We start from the raw sequence: 19,697 nt of genomic DNA on the forward strand, positions 1-19,697 counted from the left end.
TTTAATACTTGTTGCTGTGGAAAAATACCCATTTACCAATCAGCGGCACTTCACTTCTGGAGCTCACTGAAAAGGAAAGGAATGTGACACCACCAAGGCCGGGCGCCCCTCTCATTTTGCTTTTCCACAAAGAGCCGCACAGGTTACCGGGCACCTGCAGTCCCCAAACCAGAGCCTGGAGAGAGTGACGCTCCTTCATCAGGCTGCCAGGACGGACAACTGTCCCTTCTCGCTCCCAGCGCTCTTATCACTGTGGAGGGCAGGAGGGCCTGACCATCTTCCCAGTCAGGCGGATTCCAGAAGACTACGACCCTCAAGGCTGGAAGTGAAAAGTCATTATTTTCCTCACTCATGAGCAAAAAGAACAGAATCCAGAGAATTTCTCTCCACGGCGTTGGCACCTGGCACCATACCTGCTTCTGTCTTCACTGAAAAGCAACTCTCTGCATAGTTCCCTTATGACTAAAGTCAATGCACGGTGAGACTTCAGGAACAGGATTTATAGTTCTCACAGGTGGAGAAAACACAAAGCAAACCCTCTCAGTAGCAGGATGGCAGTCAGCGAGGTGACAGGTGCCCAGCACAGTGACCCACATGGCCCACCCCCAGCCATCCTGACCCCTTCAGGCTTCTCCTTGCTGGCAACTTTACATCCTCTCCTCCAAATGGAAGGTGAGTGATTTGATATTTCCTTGGTTCTGATTCCTTTGTGAAAATTCTTCCTTGTAAAAGTAAGTAGAGGCCATTGCAAGATTTCAAAGAGTTCACAGTGACATCATACATGAAAGAACTGGATTGAAAAAAAAATTGCTGATTTAACTAATGAAGTAATAAGATTAAAGAATAAAAATGAATTTCCTTTGGAAGTGATTTTCACACTGGCTTGAATTTTGAGACATTAAAACAAAAGGAAAGCTTCAAGCTGTTCGCTAGTTTTCAAAATTCCATCTTGTTTATTGGTAAATAAACTTCTAAATAGATGCAAAAAGCACTTAACGTGTTTTGTCCAACTATGTTGTTTTTGTCCCTCAGATTAAAAAACTCTTTTCCAAGTATGTTTCAGAATGACTGTAGAAGGAAACTATTTGTGCTTGGCTGGCTGTTGTGGATATTAGTGGTGGGACAGCCCCAACAACTCAGAAGATGCTTGATTTCCCAAAAAGCAGTCAGTATATTAGGTCCATCCTACTTAAATTGTCAAAATGTTCTGAGGCAAAAAAAAAAACCTTTCTAGAATAAAGGTAATAATTTTTATCTAAATAATTCTTAGATTTTAAATGCAGCATCAATAGTTCCATAATATTTTATGGACTCCCTATCCATAAATATTTAATGTTCTAGATTAACACTTACATTATCCAGCATATAAAGACTGAATAGTTCATTTTTCTTAAAAAGTAAGAAGGTATCCCAGGAAGAGACGCTGTCTTGATAGTGGACACACAGTAGATCCGTAAACCTGTTCTTTCCTGGCAGAACTTCCAGAGGCATCACGGTCTGGCACAGGGGCAGGCCTGCTACTTAACACCTGCCTCAGAGCAGTCCCACTGGGCGCCCACAGGCCAGGTGGGCCAGGACATAAGAGAAACTGCTAAACTCACTAAAAGTGGGAGACATGGCATTCTCTCTGCGTTGACTGAGCAGCTTTACATTCTAAGCCAATCCTGTTACAGGAAATGCTGTACAACTCACAACTTCAGTTGTTAATTCTGCACCACAGCAATATTATTTAAATACCACTGCTCTATTATCTGAACTTACTTTACATATTTTTAGTTCATTATGTTTCATATTAAATAAAAGGGCCAGTAGGGTTTACAGCTAATTCTGTTTCAATGGTTTTCAGTATTCTCCTCCAGGTACTGAAAAAATACATGCTTAATGTGAGTCCAGACCTCACCCTGGCTCCTGCCATTCATAGCAGGTTCTCTAACAGCTCTGCCCACCTTCAATAACAGCCACGTTCATGCTCAGAGAGAGATGGGAACGCAAGTGGAAATTTAACATAATGACAGATGACTGGACAGACCAGAGTCGAAGTAAAGTTGTGCCTAAGAACATACAGCTCAGAATGTTCATTCCTCTTGGAGAATGCTGATACCCCAGGCTCCTCCTCACACACGCAGGCGCTGACACGTATGCAACAAGAAGAGAATCTCACCTGCTCCAGTGTAGAAGGTAAAAGATCTGTGCACCCGCCTCAGACTGCTTCTTCCATCCGGTCACAGCACAGACACAGGCTGCTCTGCCAGAAACGGAAGCCCGCCTGCCTCCCTGCCCTCACCCCCATCAGCCTCAAGTCTGCAATGGATAAGAACAGACACTGCCATTCTGAACACCTCTTTGGTTGTGGACAAACTGAAAGATTGGAATTTTCTTTTTCAATAGGATCCCGGAACAAGGTTATTTTTGTTTGTTTGTTTTAAAACTTTAAAAAAATGAAGGAAGAGGAGCAGAAAAACAGCTGGTTTAATTGAAGTGGAATTTAAATCTAAAAGGTCCGCCTGAGCTGAAGGGATTGAACCCTTGCCATGAGTTCCAGCTCCTGTGGAAAGGGTTGCCGCCACCTCCTTGTTGGCTCTCTGCGTCCAGGGGGTCTTCTCCATCGTCAAACTTCTTCCTCATCTCTGGAAAAGAAGCCAGCAAGGTAAGACCCAGCTGCTGCTGGGGCGGGGACGGGCTGGTTCTGGGGGCTACGCACCCCAGTTGTTGGAACAGCTGCACCTGATGTTCAAATCCAGGCTCCCTGCCACCCCACCCCCATCAGAAACAGACTAGAGAAACCAGCCAGGGCTCAAAGTGGGCATTCACCAAAATTCAGACCCCCGAAATCTTCTCAGAAGAAGCCACCCAGGGAAATTCTTCCCTGGAAGAGATGAGGAACTGCGGAGAATGAGACCTCAGAGTCACACGTGCTTTTCTGATCAAACAGCCCCTGTCACCATCCTAACCCCAAACATGAAGTCAGCTAGGCGCAGCCTCGTCAACGCATGAAGTGTCTGGGCCTCACTGTTAAGTCTGAACAGAAGGCAGGCTCCCCAGGACTGAGGGAGGGAGGTGCCTTATTGTACAATCCGGGAGCCACCTCCGCTGCTGGGCCTGTCAGTCCTGAGGAGACCGAGGCCTCTGCAGACAAATGGCAGAAAGCATGCAGTAGACAGCAGACATTAGAAAAAGCTATTTCATCCTTAAAATAAGGACAGGAAGAACAGAGTACAGGAAAGAACTCTTAGTAAGCAAGAATGCAGCTCTTTTCTCCATCAGGCCTTCTGCCCCCTGCTCCCCTAGAACTCAGATCCAGAGCCCCTCCAACTTGACAGCTGCCTGACCCACGCTGCACAAGCTGAGGGGACAGAGCCACTCGTAGGCATCAGTGTCTGCAGATAAAAGAACAACAAACAGTATGTATCCTACTGTACTCAGTCAGTCCTGTCTCCCTCACTGGATTATAAGTTACTTAGGAATAAACATCATTTAACTTCAATTCCATAGCATAAGTAGTAACTCAAAAATCTGTCAAATGGGCATAAAATGTGATTTCCTTCTATTCTATTGAGGTTGTCTAGCTCAAAAGGCATGGTTTCTGCTCCCACTGACAAGGATGGCCACAAAAAAGCAGTAAGTATTAGCTTAACATGAGAGTCCCTCTAGGAGTATAAAGCATTGCTCAACATTACCTCAATTCTTAACTGTCTCCCTTTTATTATCTGGGTCATTTTAGCTTATGGTGAAATAACTGGTGGTTAATATCAGCCACCAGTAATCGACTGACTTGAGTCAGGGCAAGATTCCTGGGGAGCCGCTCTCAGAGGGCGAGCATATTTGCCCCTCACCCACTACTGCACATGCCCACCTGGCAGCCCATCTCCTGATCAAGCTCCTGTAAGTGCGCTGTGAAAATCAGCACTGATCTGTGACTCTGGAAGGGAAACTAAGAGTATCCCTCTTGTACTTTCATATCACAGGTGAGAAAAACCTGAGGCTCAGAAAAAGTGCTAGGAACTTGCTTAAACAGAACCTTAGTGCAGCCTTAAGAGCCATGCTCAGGCCTTCTGATTCCACGCTTGGTGGTGTCTCCACTACAGCCAGAGTCTGACAGGGGCAGACACAGAAATGAACTTCGGGGACCGTCACCTGCTCCCAAGGTCAGCCTCGTGGGTCCCCACCAGCACGCGCTCCACGTCCACTTCTGCCTCTAGACGGGCAGAAGGATAGAGCTAACGGCTTCCAGTCACTGACACAGCCACTTCAGCAGAAGAGAAACATGAAGGCTAACACTACCTGGATCAGAGAGGACTTCTTTAGCAGCTGCTATGTCAATGAACTTTTTCTCAGCTTTTTTCTTTTCTTCTTCATTCTGGAAGTTGTCTGGGTGCCACTGCATTGCTAATTTTCGGTATGCTTTAATGATTTCTTGCTTTTTGGCATTTCTGAAGGGTGGTAATAATTATATTTATTATTAATAAGTATTTAAGAAGTGTCCAACACACTGCCACAAAGAGCTAAACAACAGCTCAGAAGATTCCACTGGTTTCTGAACAGTGCCAACATGCCCACCTGAGCATCTGACGCAGAGCCCTGCCTGACCACTCCAGCTGCCAGGCTTCCCTGAACGCTTGTTTCCTAATGCTAGACTCTCACCAGAAATAAACTAAAGTACTCCTTCTCTTTACAACTTTCCCTTTTAAAAACTTCTTTGATGCATTTTTAAATTTTCTGAATTTCCAAACTATCATGATTCAGTTCTTGGCATTAAGAAAAAAAAACTGACTCTCTGAAGTGCACTTTCTAATTTGCTTCTAGGTTTGCTTACTTAAAAGAACAGAGTTTCATACTTTTGATTGAAAGATAGGTGGTTCCCTTGTTCAGGGAAGGTGGGTCTAATATAAATGCACATACTGAGTACACTACACTCTCCCTGGGCCTCAAAGTTGATTCTGAAAGTGCCATTTTTAGAGAAGTTTTGTTTTCCTCAACTCCTCTCCCGTCTGTTCCCCACCCAACAAAAGCTCACTCCTGCCTCTTTACCTTTTTTAAAAAATCTAGGCCCAGGACCTATTCATGCTCCAGTGGCTTTTCTTTGTCACCAGCTACTAATTCTCCATCGTTACATGACTAGTCTCTATCAAACAAATTTATCTGTAGTATATTAAAGGTTGTTAGAGTTTAATTTATAGCTGACATTACATAAGAAAATGAATCATGGAATAAAGAGAAACAATTAGCCTTAAAATAGTTGATTAAAAATAATGCAGATTTGAAGTTAGTAATTCACCTTTTTACTCCCAAGATTTTATAATAATCTCGTCTCTGTGACTGTTTCAGTAGCCTCTGTGCTTTCTCCAGACCTTCTCGAATCTGCTGATCATTCTCATTGTGTTCCTGAGCAGTTTCATAATCCTGTATAGCTGTCAAAATATGTTGACAGTAACGCTGTTAGAAGGAATTATAACTTGTGACATTTACCCTGCAAACGTGATACCAAGTCACCATCCCAACCCCTTCCTTCGCCATCACTAAGAGCCTAAGAAGTGGTATCACCTTCATCATTTGGTTCAAAACTACACGAGGCATACTTTTAAGGCTGCGTTAGGTAGCTTACCCTCCCATTCAGTAAACGCCACTCTGCTTGTTTACCTGCCCACCCTCCCACATTATCTTCCCCACAGCTGTATGCTGTCTTAACATCAGCCCTTACACAAAGCAACGGAGTGACTGTTACAGGAAAATAAGACGCAGCAAAGACAATCTGCACGCTCAGTTGTAAGGCTATGGTTCAGAAGATTGAGAGGCTTAGAAGGGACCAGGAGAACCATCAGGAAGCAGAATGACCAGTTCACCCACAGGTTTCAACACAAACTATTACAAAGCTGATTTTTTCTAAAGTGCCAATCAGAACAAATACATATACAGTCCTGGTATGGGAACGCTGACGCCAATTCACACTGCATCTTATTTCAGATTATTTTAAATATGTAGACGATACAAGGCATCTGGGTATCTAAGGTCACACAGAGCAGACTTATCCTTAGAAGGCCCTGAGGGCGAAGGTGGCCCTTGGCTGGTGACTGACAAGTTGGATTTGGGCAGTGTTCCCAACATTCTCTGATAGGAATGGCTGGCCGTAGCTAAACGATGTGGATTGGGCTAACCATCTTACCTTCTGGGCATCTGGCATTTTGGTATGGGCTGGCCAGCCCCCAGTAAACGCCCTGGGTCTCTAAAGAGCTTCCCTGGGAGACACACTTCACACATGCTGAGGAATTTGGCTTGTCCTGCACAATTTCAGACCTCGAATCTCCCACCTGGTTTCCTCTGGATTTCACACCCTGTGCTTTTCCCTTTGCTGATCTTGTTTGTATCCTTTCGCTGGAATAAATCTCAGCCCTGAGTACAACTATGTGCTGAGTCCCATGTGTCCTTCTGAATCCACATCTGCAGGTGGTTTGGGGAGACACCAACACAAGTTTTTCTCACTCTCCTCCCTCGACAGACAACTCAAATGGATCTTTGGGCTCAAATTATATTTTTTTATGGAAATGCATTTCACTATGAGAAAGACGTCTCTCTGGATAGCATGCCGGAGCATTCATCTTGGCAACAGCTAATCCCGGAAGGGGTTTAAAAAGGCCCCTGAGGCAGGTTAAAATGAGAAAGACATTCAAGCAAGATGGACAAATTTAGTCTGCACTACACAGAAAAGTAACCAATACTACCTTCCACTCATGGAGCAAGGGGAAGGGCACTTCAAGCTTTCATCCTCATTCCTGTCTCAAAGCATTAATGTTAAATATTAATATGAAACATTAATATTACTGACAGCCAACTAACAGTGACATCACAAAATACTTTTCCAATTTAGCACATCGACACAAAGCCATTATAAAGAGCAGTGAGGTTTAACCTGCAATACCCATTGCACATGATAACACAGCCTAGTGAGGAAATGGAATTTAACACAAGAGGAAAATGTTTCAGTATGCTCAATTTTTTACTTATGCAAACTACATTTAAAACATGTTTTCTTTCTTACATATTCAGAGTAGCTTTCCCAAAACAGTCTTCTGTCTCCTATATTTTATTAACAGTTAAGACAGATACATTTTTCACAATACAGGAAAAACAGGTTGTTCCCTCAAATTCACATGATTACAGGTAGGTAACTAAGTAGAAACTTAATATGGAAGATGTAAACGTCCTATGGACATAAACTAGATAACTCATTTTTAATTATATTTCTTAGAATAGTATGTTACATACTAGCCCATTAATTTTCTAACCTCTGAACCTGAAAACTCATCTTTCTCAAATGTTTTTCTTCCATGTGCCCCTCGCCCAGTTCTTAAGGCAATGGCACCCCACTCCAGTACTCTTGCCTAGAAAATCCCATGGGCGGAGGAGCCTGGTAGGCTGCAGTCCATGGGGTCGCTATGAGTCGGACACGACTGCGCGACTTCACTTTCACTTTTCACTTTCATGCATTGGAGAAGGCAATGGCAACCCACTCTAGTGTTCTTGCCTGGAGAATCCCAGGGACGGGGGAGCCTGGTGGGCTGCCGTCTATGGGGCTGCACAGAGTCGGACACGACTGAAGCGACTTAGCAGCAGCAGCAAACCACCAGATCAAGATGGCAGATAGTCAGCACAGGGATTTTCCTGCCCTCTACCCTACACAAATAAAAAAATAATAAAACACGGCAGTCCTGGAACTATAGCAGAACAGAATCAGTGACAAAGTGCTGAAGAGAGAAGGCAACTAGGATCAGATTAGTGAGTGAGCCGAACAGAACTGCAATCCAAACGCACACTGAAAGAGGCCCTAGAAGATTTTGGAAGCTGTTCTCTTTGGCCAAGGATTCTGAATTTAGCAAGCAGGAAGAGCTCTAAGGCAATCATCAGGTTACTTCATGAGGTGGCTTAAGTAATGGCTGGGCAGCCTCTCCGCCTGTATATGGAGCAGCTGACTGCAGCATTAACCCTTAGCCAGGTCCAAGAACCAGTCTCTGCAGAGTGCCAGACGGCATGTGGAAGGCCCCCAACGTGGCTGCTGGGCCCCCGGACACCAAAGGCCTCCACAACAGGCCTGGAATAAACACCAGACAGGCAGTTCCACACCAATGGGTTCCACCGATAAATGTGTCAAGTCCTGCTTATTCTGGGCAACTGGGTAAGATGACGAGCACGACAGGGAGTGACTCTGTAAACAGGTCCTATCCACTTCAAGCCAGCGTGAGCTCCCCAGCACAGAGAAGCATTCAGAAGACAGAGCTGCACAATACACACAGCTGCAAATGGCTCCCTTCTCACACTCCACAAACCTTAAGTCCCAAATCAGCTTCCCTTCAAAATATATCCAGGATTGAACTATTTATCACCATTTCCACACTTGCCACTGTGACGCAGTCCAGCATTAATACACCTGACAGCTCTAACAGCTTCATAAGGTGTTCACAAGGTTCCCAGCTGTCCCCTTACTTCCCTAGAGTCTATTCTCAAAACAGGGACCTCAGGGGTCTTTTTAAAGAGTGTATCCGACCTCCAGTATAATATGCCCCTAGGAGCACCTCCCAGATATCATATAAAACAAGGTAGATGGTGGGGGCAAGGGAAATGAGGGGAACAGCGGGGCACACAGCATTTTCAGCACAACAGTGCAAGGAGACTGTTCAAGGGCTGCTAAAATTAGCTAGTATCAGCCATGAATCCAGGGTAAGAGGAGGAAGCAAACAGAAAGACCTAAGGGAAAGAGCCCAGAAAATGCCATCAAAATTCACTTCCTGTGAGTATGGTCTCTGCCAGAAGTGAGCAACAACCTACATCCTTTATCAAGAAAACTGCAATACTCCCTTCTGGAATTGAGAGAAGGACAGGGAGAGGGTACCATCACGAGAATTTAACAGTCATTGCAGGCTGCTCACAGCAGTGTTGCAAACTGCATAAAGGAAAAATGGACAATATTAAAGGGGAAGATAGGGAAGTTTGCAATTTTCACACCAGGTGATTAAAGTTCCCTCTCAGCAACTGATGGGAAAACTAACAGAAACGTTACACCCAGAAATTGCAGAATGCAAACTCTCAAGTGCAAATAGAATATTCAGCAAGATAGGTCCTACACTGGGCTATAAAACAAGTCTACATAAATTCAAAAGGAGATACACCTAAATAAATTTAAAAGGAATGAAAGCATGAATATGTTCTCTAAGTACAACAGAATTAAAATAGAAATATATAATAAGACTGTATATTGTCATCCTGCTTATTTAATTTATATGCAGAATACATCATGCAAAATGCCAGGCTGGATGAAGCACAAACTGGAATTAAGATTGTCAGAAAAAATATCAATAACCTCAGATACGCAGATGACACCACCCTTATGGCAGAAAGTGAAGAGGAACTAAAGAGCCTCTTGATGAAAGTGAAAGAGGAGAGTGAAACAGCTGGCTTAAAACTCAACATTCAACTAAGATCATGGCATCCGGTCCCATCGCTTCATGGCAAATAGATGGGGAAACAATGGAAACAGTGATAGACTTTATTTTCTTGGGCTCCAAAATCACTGAAGATGGTGACTGCAGCCATGAAATTAAAAGACGCTTGTTCCTTCGAAGAAAGGTATGACCAACCTAGACAGCATATTAAAAAGCAGAGACATTACTTTGCTGACAAAGGTCCGTTTAGTCAAAGCTATGATTTTTCCAATAGCCATGTATGGATGTGAGATTTGGACTATAAAGAAAGCTGAGTGCTGAAGAATTAATGCTTTTGAACTGTGGTGCTGGAGAAGACTCTTGAGAGTCCCTTGGACTGCAAGGAGATCCAACCAGTCCATTCTAAAGGAGATCAGTCCTGAATACTCATTGGCAGGACTGATACTGAAGCTGAAGCTCCAATACTCTGACCACCTGGTGTGCAGAACTGATTCACTGGAAAGACCCTGATGCTGGGAAAGATTGGAGGCGGGAGGAGAAGGGACGACAAAGGATGAGATGGCTGGATGGCATCACCAACTCGATGGGACATGAATTTGAGCAAGCTCTGGGGGTTGGTGATGGGCAGGGAAGCCTGGCGTGCTGCAGGCTTGGGTTCACAAAGAGTCACACACGACTGAGTTACTGAACTGATTGATATAAAAAGGTGCTTAAGAAACTGAAATATTTTAAAATTAGACAAAGTATCTAAATAATACATGCATCAAAGAAGTATTTAGAAGGAAAGTGAGAATATATTTCATATCAAATGACAATGAAAATAAAAAATGTGAGAAGTGCAGTTTTAAATACTTATATTTAAAAAGAAAAGAGGCCTAAAATCAATGAGAGTTTAAACTTGAGAAGCAGTAAAAACAAAAAATAAGTCCAAAGGAAGTCAAAGGAAAGAAATAAATCAATGAAATATAAAGAAAAGTCATAGAAAACATTAACCAATCCATAAGTTGGTTCCTTCAGAAGACCAACAAATTTGACCAAACTACACTGATCAAGAGGGGAAAAAAACAAATTGTCACTATTAGAAATGAAGAACAAATTATCACTTCAGACCTTACAGACATTAAAAGAATAGGACAAAAGCATTAAAAACGTCATATAACCAAAAGGAGCAATGTAGGTGAAACAGACGAATTCACTGATGCATGCAACTTACAAAACTGAGAAAATAGAAAATACGAGAAATGCTACATTGATAAATGAAACTGAATTCATCATCAAAAATGTTCGTACTAAGAAAACTCTGGAACCTAAGATGGTTTCACTGGTGAATTCTCCTAAACTTAAAGTAGAAACACCAACTTTATACAACTCTAAGAAAATGAAGGTATGATCTTTCAACACAGGATAGTCTCATGGAATAGGGCAGACTTAGCGTCACTAGGTAGAGGTCAAGAATAGGCAAGAAAGCATAGGAATCTGGTTACAAGACATCATCAAACATAAGATACGTCTTTTCCACAATTTGGCCAGGCTGGCCCTTCCTCCAGAAAAAGTGTTACCTGGCTCTTGTTCTCAGAATTATAGCTTTATTAGTAACACTAAAGTAATAGCTGTGTCAGGTGGAGTTAGTGCAGCAGTCATAGGTCTCACCGAGGCAGCTGTGAACAATCTGCCTGGCAAGGAGGAGACCCAAGAGATGCAGCTTCAATCCCTGGGAGGAAGATTCCCTGGAGAAGGAAATGGAAACCTATTCTTGCCTAGGAAATCCCATGGACAGAGGAGCCTGGTGGGCTACAGTTCATAGGGTCACAAAGAGTAGGCCACAGCTTAGCAACTAAACCACCACAGGTCAGAGCTAGAAGCAAACTATCCCACTGAGTACCATTTATACAGCAAAGTCAACGTAAATTTCCAACAACTATTCTAAAATTAAGTACAGTGGAGACCATTTACTAGAAGCACTGAGTTAAGCATCACTTTCTGAGCACCATCTCCTTTGTCTTTTAACTCAGGAGAGTTTCAAAGAGGGTTAAGTGAAATGAAGTTTTTTACTCTTTGCTCAAGTTTGCTGACTCCTCGAATACCCTCTCATGAAGTTCTTTCTCTGTCACAACAGCCCTGTGCAATATGTATTGTTCGCATTCTTATTGTACATATAAGGAAAGTAAAATATTACAGGCTAAGTTACTTGATGGAAATCACATTGCAAAAATAAATGGTACACTCCAAAGGTATAAAACTGGCCAACAAGCATATGAAAAGGTGCTCAATATCAATCACTAATCATTAGGAAAATGTAAGTTAACACCACTAGTGATGACTTCACATCCACTAGGTAAAACAAGCAAGCAGAATATAGAAAGCCTTCATATAAGGAAAAAGACTTCAAAGATAGATCTATTAAATTATTATCAAACATCTTTTTCTTCAGGAATCAAGCTGTCAAATTTCTCTGAAAAAGAAGTGGGTTTAACATTCGAGATACAAAGGCATGTTTCAACTTATATGGAGCAGCCTACAAAATTGAACCTTTTATTTTTCTTAACAGCTAAGCTTAAAAGCTTGTACAGCTTCACTAATTTCACATTTAGAGCTGAGGGTTTACAAACAGAGAAGAAAAGCACACACTGATGAAGCATTCCAACAACTAAGTGGAATGCAAAATCCTAGAATACAGCCTTCTGGGAGCCCAAGAGTGAAAAGAGCAAGCAGGCTAAAGGCATCTGTGTAGCTCACTTGCCTTACTGACACATTCGTATGAATCTGAAAATTTGCCATTCTGCTCACATACATTTCAAGCCTCAATCAGACCTCAAGGACTATACCATAAAAATGTTCCACAGTGTAACTATAGTTGTCATAACTCCCAGGAAACCACTTAGAAGATTCTTTTTAAATTAAAGAAAGCAGGAAATAAGTAAATGATCAGTTTGCCTTAAAAATGACTACCACGAATCTTTCTTAATTATAAGTTCAGTTATCTCTTTCTTAGTACAGTTTTATCACTGCTGTAATGCATTCTTACTATGCTTAAAATAACTGCACATGTCATTAAATAAATATGCAACAATTATTAGGGGGAAAAACCGGAGTACCACAAATTCAAGTTTCTCCAGAAACATACCCTTACTGTTTTTGATCTTAAATGCTTTACTTGATTTGAAACCAAAACTGGTCATTAAGGGCTATAAGGCTCACTTCTTTTAAAATCATCTCATTTAGATGTTCATAGTATAATGTGGGGAGAAGGCAATGGCGAGCCACTCCAGTACTCTTGCCTAGAAAATCCCATGGATGGAGGAGCCTCGTTGGCTGCAGTCCGTGGGGTCGCTAGGGGTCGGACACGACTGAGCGACTTCACTTTCTCTTTTCACTTTCACACATTGGAGAAGGAAATGGCAACCCACTCCAGTGTTCTTGCCTGGAGAATCCCGGGGACGGGGGACCCTGGTGGGCTTCTGTCTATGGGGTCACACAGAGTCGGACACGACTGAAGTGACGCAGCAGCAGCAGCAGCAGCAGCAGTATAATGTGACATGAAAAAGGTCACAAAACAATATATATGAAAGGATTCTGTACGACTACTGTATTGGCCTTAGTTATCCTCCAAAAATAGGGCACTGCTTTTTATTCAAGGTGCTTACAACATCTAGCAGGAATCTCTCTTTGCTACTTGAACAAAGTTGGATAAGCAGCTGTCCTGACATTTACTAACAGCTTGCAACGCGGGAGACCCAGGTTCAATCCCTGGATTGGGACGATCTCCTGGAGCAGGGCATGGCAACCCACTCCAGTATTCTTACCTGGAGAATTCCATGGACAGAGGAGCCTGGTGGCTACAGTCCATGGAGGCACAAACACTCGGACACAACTCAGCAACTGAGTGACTAACACTTTCGCACTTTCCAGGGATCACAGAGGGTCAGTTTATATTCAGGCATATATGTCACATGTGTGTCTGCTGTATGTCTAACATGTATATGCTTAGAATACATACATAGGCATAAAATACACACTCATATGCACAGATAAAAGTCTGAAAGATATAAATCCAAAATGAGCAGTGATTACCTCTGGATGATATGAGATCTGTAATTTGAGTTTTCTATCTTGTTATTCATCTTCTCTAACTTGTCTACAATAAAGCAAGCTAAAATTTTTATTTTTATATTCCACTTTACTGGATTCAACAGCAGAACTCTTTCCTTACATGGTATACCTCTCATGTTCCACCAAGAATGATTTACTAAGAAAATGATTTTTAGGTTCTCTGCCATTTTTCTAAAATCGCCAACATCTCCAGGTAAACGTATTCTAAACAAAGGGATGTTAAACCGACTAACTGCACAAACATCAACTTTGAGGTATTGCATATCAAATTTCTTAAAGATTTACCTTCATCATACATTTCTTCTATTAAATAGGCCTCTGCTCGGTCTTTCAGAGCATTCACATTGTCAGGTTCTACCTGTAAAACTTCTGAACATACTCGAATAGCTTCAACAGGCTTCTCATCCTAAAGGTAAACGTGAGAAAAGAACTTATGGTTTTTATTCCATATGTCAAGTTTTACAGTTCTGGAAATGAGTCAGCAATTTACCTTAGAAAAGCAGTGGCAAATCCTTTCTTTTGAACGAATTGTATATTCAGGAACACCTGGCTCTGTTTTCATGACAGATTCATATTTGCTGATTGCATCTGTGTACCTATTAAATGAGCAAATTATGATGAGTAAACCGAATTCTATTCCCAGAGCTAAATAAAAGGACCCTCTGCTCATCACTATGTGTTGCTTCATCAACTGACCTAAATGAGCACATGCCCTCAAAGACTCCTTCTACTTTATAATCTACAGTAGCAACAAAGGTCCTCTCTGCAAGTAAGAGTTAGGAAATGAAACACCTGACCACGGAAAAAGTATACGGATAAATTAAAGCACCCCTGTTGAGTACTAACTGATCAAATCAAATGATGGATGCTTTATAGAAAGAGGTTCGTGATTTTAAAGCTGAGGAAAACACTTTGTTAGTCTGACTACCACAAAGCACCTTGAGGAAAACACAGATCAGGTTTTATACACTTGGTTACTACACATTTTATAAAATCACAGAACCCATTACATGTTATGTTATATAATATCAATATTCGTAACTGAGCACAAGGTAATTTCTTGCAGAAGAAACCCCCAACTTTACCAGCTTTCTAAGAACAATAGCTACTTCAGCATTTTTTTAAACTGGTGAAAAATACTAGTCATGTTGTGCATCGTTACTTTCCTCAGTAATGACAAACTACAAGATGTATCTACATGCTGCTGTGGCAGATTATTCCAAAAGTGCTACAATTTTCACATTTAAATGCTGCCTTATTAAAATACAGGTTTAAAGATAACACTTAAAACAAAAGCTAGCCATCAATGTCAAAATCCTAGTTGGGATGTTGTTCTATAGATTTCTAAGATAGTGGGAAACTGTACAGAGTATGCGAGACCTCACTGTATTTCTTAAAACTACATGTGGAACTAATATTAGAAATTAAAAGTTCAATTACAAATATTATCTAACTTTACATAAACGATATCATAATAAACTATTTTTGCATCAAAAAGAAAGTTCAGTTAGAAAATAATGTGCTTCACTTAAAAAAAAAAAAGTTATCCCCCGGGGAAGGTGGAGTAGAGGTACTTTCCCCAACTCCTCTAGCTAGACACCCATGTAAATACCCTGGACACTGTACGTTTTTTAGTATGAGAAGAGTCAAATAAGAAAAGTATGGCCCCAACCCCCACCAACATCAGCAGGTCAACGGGAGAGCCAAGACTTCTCCGGTGAGCCTCTAATGAGGTGTGTCCGCACCCCAACCAAGGCAGTGCTGGAGAACATCAAGTTGGGAGCCAGAACTTTCACCCCTGATCAGAACTGAGTCCCCCAAACTCTCACCCACACCAAGCAGTAGTAGGAGAACCCCACGGCTCGAGTAGCAACAAAGGCCAAAGGTCTACCTTCATCTTCCAGTTAACAAGGTGGTGCCCACCCTCCAGCCCCTCATGCTCACTTTGCAGAAACAATGTCAGAAAAAGCCACCCAAAACAGAAGAAACAAAAACTAGAATCTTATAAAATTAAAATATCCAGATTTCAATTAAAAACTAACCATCATACCAAGAAACAGGATCTCCAACCAACAGCATGAGGACAGAGGCGTTAGAGTTATCTGACAAAAACGTTAAAGGAGCCACACACACAAAAGCAATTAGCAAGCATGCTGAAAGCAATGGGAACATATAATGCCTCAGCAAAGAAACAGAAGATATAAAGATTCCAAATACAATTTTTACAACTGCAAAGTATAAAAACGGAAATAAAGAGCTCGCTGCACATGCTCAACAGCAGAATGCAGAGGACTGAGAAAGGGTCAGTGAATTCAAACCACAGAAATTACTAATCTGAACAACAGAGAAAATGAAGAAGAAAAATGAACAGAGCCTCAGGGACTGTGGGGCTAAAACTAAAAAAAAATCTAGTGTTTATGTCAGTCAGAGTCCTAGAAGGAAAACAGAGAGAGGGCGGGGCTGAAAAGGGATTCCCAGAAATAATGGCTGGAAACTTGCCAAGTTTGACAAGAGACATAAACATACATATCCAAGAAGCCAAGCATACTCCAAACGGTATAAACACAAAGAAATCCATGCTGAGATATATCATAATTAAACTTATGAAATCTAAACATAAGGAAATAATCTTAAATCCAGTCCCAGGAAAATGACACCTTTCTTTAGGGGGAAAAAAACAATTAGGAGGACAATGGATTTCTCATCAGGAACCATGGAAGCCAGAAAGAAATTATACAATATTTTTCAGATGTTGTAGCAAAAGAACTATTAACCCTGAACTCTATACCGAGACAAAATGTCTGCATAGCCTGTATACATCGCCATCACTCTAGATATATTAATATAGTACCTTTTAATACTCAGTTTATATTCCTGTCTCCCACACTAAACTATAAGCTTAAGACCAAAAACTATAGTCATGTTCATTTCTAACCTCCCTCCCTGCCCAGTATGTGGTCAGTACCTGACACAGGAGAAATTCAAGAAATAGCTGGCAAAATATAAATAAATCTGCTGATAAGAATACTATGCAGTTACCATCATCTGTATTCTGCCCTATTCAAAAAGCGTACAAGTATGATAGTTTTGTTAAGCCCCAATGCCATCTAAGATCCTCCACCCTCCAGGAGTAAAAAAGTAAGTAGTTCAGTTCTTCTGTGCCCATGACCAGACATCAAAAGGAAAGTGGAACCCTCCACAAAGCACAGCCTTACCTGCCATCTTTGATGAGCTCTTCAGCTGATTCAATCAGCTTATTAAGTTTCTTTACTTGTTTATAGTGTGCAAAACACCTTTTATGATCCTGATCAAGTTTAAGACATTCACGAACTTCACTGTTCACGTATTTAAAGAAGGAAAATACTCCACGTCAAAATAATTAATAAATGGTTTTTCATACTAAATACAGAAATCACAACAAAAGGTAATTTTTTGTCTATAACACTGACTTCATAATTTCTCATATACTTTTACATATGGCATTGTATTATGCGCACACATAAATTATTTCAAGTTCAAAATGACTCAAGTAGAGATAATATATTAAACACTCTATTTTGCTTCTGCAAATCTAATAGCCCTCCTATTTATCTTACTGAGCATACTTCATGAAAATGACTATGTAAAAGCAGAATAACTTAGAAATAACACAAAATTATACATATGTAAAAAAGCCCTAACCCTAATTTTATTAAATTAAAAAGAAAATGGGAGTATTCTGATACTGCAAACACTAAAAAGATGTTGAGATGTGTATGTTACTGGAACTAACCTGAGAGACAGTTCATGGTCTCCTAGTTCATAGTACAGGGTGCTGATTTTATAAAATGCCTCAGTATTATCATTTTTCAATTTTGATGAAGCTTTTAAGTCACTTATCGCTTTCCTAGGTTCCCCTTCTTTTATAAAACATTCAGCTCGAAGTTCTCGAAGTTCTGCATCCCAAACACAAACCTTGAGAAACAAAAGAACTAGACTTAAACAGTAAATTACGTACATTCATACCTGCACTCCACATATCTTATCTACATATTTATCAACATAGAACATCCTCAATTAATGTGATGACTTCTATATTGTAAGCAATGTTAAAAAGTCTGATACAATTTAACTGTGACAAAAATAATGAGATGTGATAAAGTAATTTCTCCAAAGACGGCTTTTGTTTTTGGGGGGCGGGGAGGCAAGGGTCCTGCACTGGTCTTCATTGCTGCATGCAGGCTTTCTCTAGTTGCGGCAAGCAGAGGCTCCTCTCTAGTTGGGATGAGAGGGCTTCTCCTTGCAGTGGCTTCTCTCTATGGAGCACAGGCTTTAGGGTGCGCAGGCTTCAGCAGCTGCAGCTCATGGACTCTAGAGCTCAGACTCAGTGTTTGTGGCACAACTGCTTAGCTGCCCAGGGCATGTGGAATCTGCCCAGACCAGGGACTGAACTCGTGTCCCCTGCACTGGCGACTGGATTCTTAACCACTGGACCACCAGGGAAGTCCCGAAACATGTCTTAAATATATTCCAGTGGGGTAAGGAGTGTGTGTGTGTGTACATATATATACACACTAACAAGGCCCTTTTCCAAACCCCTTTCAATTATATAATTCTAAAACACTGACAATAAGAAAACAGGGCATTTATTATTAGAAAGTGGTTTCCAGTGAAGCATTTTTTATTTTGAAGAGAATATTCTCTAATTGGATTTTTATACTTAATCAACAATTCTAATTTCTAGTCTCAAAAAATATAATCTAGGTTCTAAGTTCACAAAATATTTTTATTCTACTAGTAACTAAATTAAATGAACTCTTATAAAATGTTACCTCCTTGAAATTAAATCCTCATATCACAAAAATAAAAGAGAGAGGAAAAAATGTGAGAAGGCTGAAGTATCTCCATTTCCATTTTATCAAAAAGTTTAGTACATGTTTAGTAAACCATTATTCTTCCAAATATACATCCAAAAGCTCACCACCCAATAAGACCCATGTAAATGTCTTTACATATTTTGTAGAGCTGTTTTAAAGTCACGTCAACTTTTCATCAAAATCAACACTGTACATAAATTAAACACCATGGACAATGAGCCAGGTCAAGATGGATAATTACTAGAAGGTAAAAATCATAACTTATGTTTTCTTAATAAAGCATTAAAAAAATAACCTAGTAAAACTGTGAATTCCACTGGAATTTCCACTGGAAATTTCACTTCACATGATTTCCTCTATAAAACTATCAGAAAGTGGCCATTCGACACACACAACGAGTTTATCACCAAGATAAAATGAGACTTTACAAAGCATTGTGAAAATGATAAATATGAGTTATGAATGCTTCCATTTGAATATGTTATTAGACTTCCTTCTGATACCCTCACACCCTCTGTCATTAAATCCTTACTGAGGCAGATTTAGATTTTTGTATCTAGAACCCTCTGAATCCTATCAACTCTTCAACTGCCTTCTTCCCGAAAAACTTCTTACTCTAACCACTCATCTTTCCTCCCAAACATCATTTCTCCTTTTTCTGCAACCAAGTTTTATCTTTTATCCCATTATCTAACCTCTAGAGTCTTCTTGCCCCACCCTGCAAAAAATGCAAGAGCAACAAACACAGCAAAGTAAGCAATGTATAAAAATATGCAAGTCCCACTCCATCACACCTTCAGTATTTTTACTGAAAATTTCAGTCCCAACTTCTGTTCTGTACAAACGCCATCTTTCTATTAAGAGTGGAAAACCCCAGAGTTGATCTGATTTTACGCTACCTAGGATTTTTGTGGTATATAACATGTCATAGCTTATAAACATACCTCATAGGAAAATGCAGTAACTGTCAGGCTGGTCGGCTGTAAGAGCAAAAAAACTTACCTCTAAAATCTTATCAAGGAAGGTTATAGCAGCAGTAAAATCTGAGCTCTCAAAGGCATCCAGTGCTTGTGAGCGCAAACGCTGCATTTCATCAGATTTGACAAGCTGGGACTGGGCTTCCTTTTCTTCATTTTCACTTGGATTTGACTTGAGCTGTAACAATAAGAAGACATTAAACTAAACAGGGCTTTTTTTTTTTGAGACTAACAATCATAATATACACAATGATCTGAACTTTGTGAACATTCAAGTTTATTGGGGGATCAGTAGGGAAACATGGGCACATCCGGCTTCCCGC

The 19,697-nt window shown here is 40.8% G+C and overlaps 1 protein-coding gene across 1 annotated transcript in view; it reads right to left on the bottom strand.

Annotated features, from left to right (window-relative positions):
* Positions 1 to 1,342: 1,342 nt before the first annotated feature.
* The window catches only part of DNAJC3 (DnaJ heat shock protein family (Hsp40) member C3), a 56,291-nt gene continuing 37,936 nt past the window's right edge, over positions 1,343 to 19,697 (bottom strand). The window contains exons 5-12 of the mRNA XM_055426574.2: positions 19,400 to 19,552; positions 17,314 to 17,495; positions 16,757 to 16,876; positions 14,032 to 14,137; positions 13,827 to 13,947; positions 5,276 to 5,408; positions 4,282 to 4,430; positions 1,343 to 2,627 (exon numbers count right to left, since the gene is read on the bottom strand). Coding sequence (XP_055282549.1) covers positions 2,470 to 2,627; positions 4,282 to 4,430; positions 5,276 to 5,408; positions 13,827 to 13,947; positions 14,032 to 14,137; positions 16,757 to 16,876; positions 17,314 to 17,495; positions 19,400 to 19,552 — 1,122 coding nt within the window. The 3' untranslated portion in view covers positions 1,343 to 2,469. The remainder of the gene's footprint in view (positions 2,628 to 4,281; positions 4,431 to 5,275; positions 5,409 to 13,826; positions 13,948 to 14,031; positions 14,138 to 16,756; positions 16,877 to 17,313; positions 17,496 to 19,399; positions 19,553 to 19,697) is intronic.

The sequence above is a fragment of the Moschus berezovskii genome, chromosome 13 (assembly GCF_049115385.1).
Source record: "Moschus berezovskii isolate FMDL1 chromosome 13, NW_MosBer_1.0, whole genome shotgun sequence".
Taxonomy (NCBI): Eukaryota; Metazoa; Chordata; class Mammalia; order Artiodactyla; family Moschidae; genus Moschus; species Moschus berezovskii.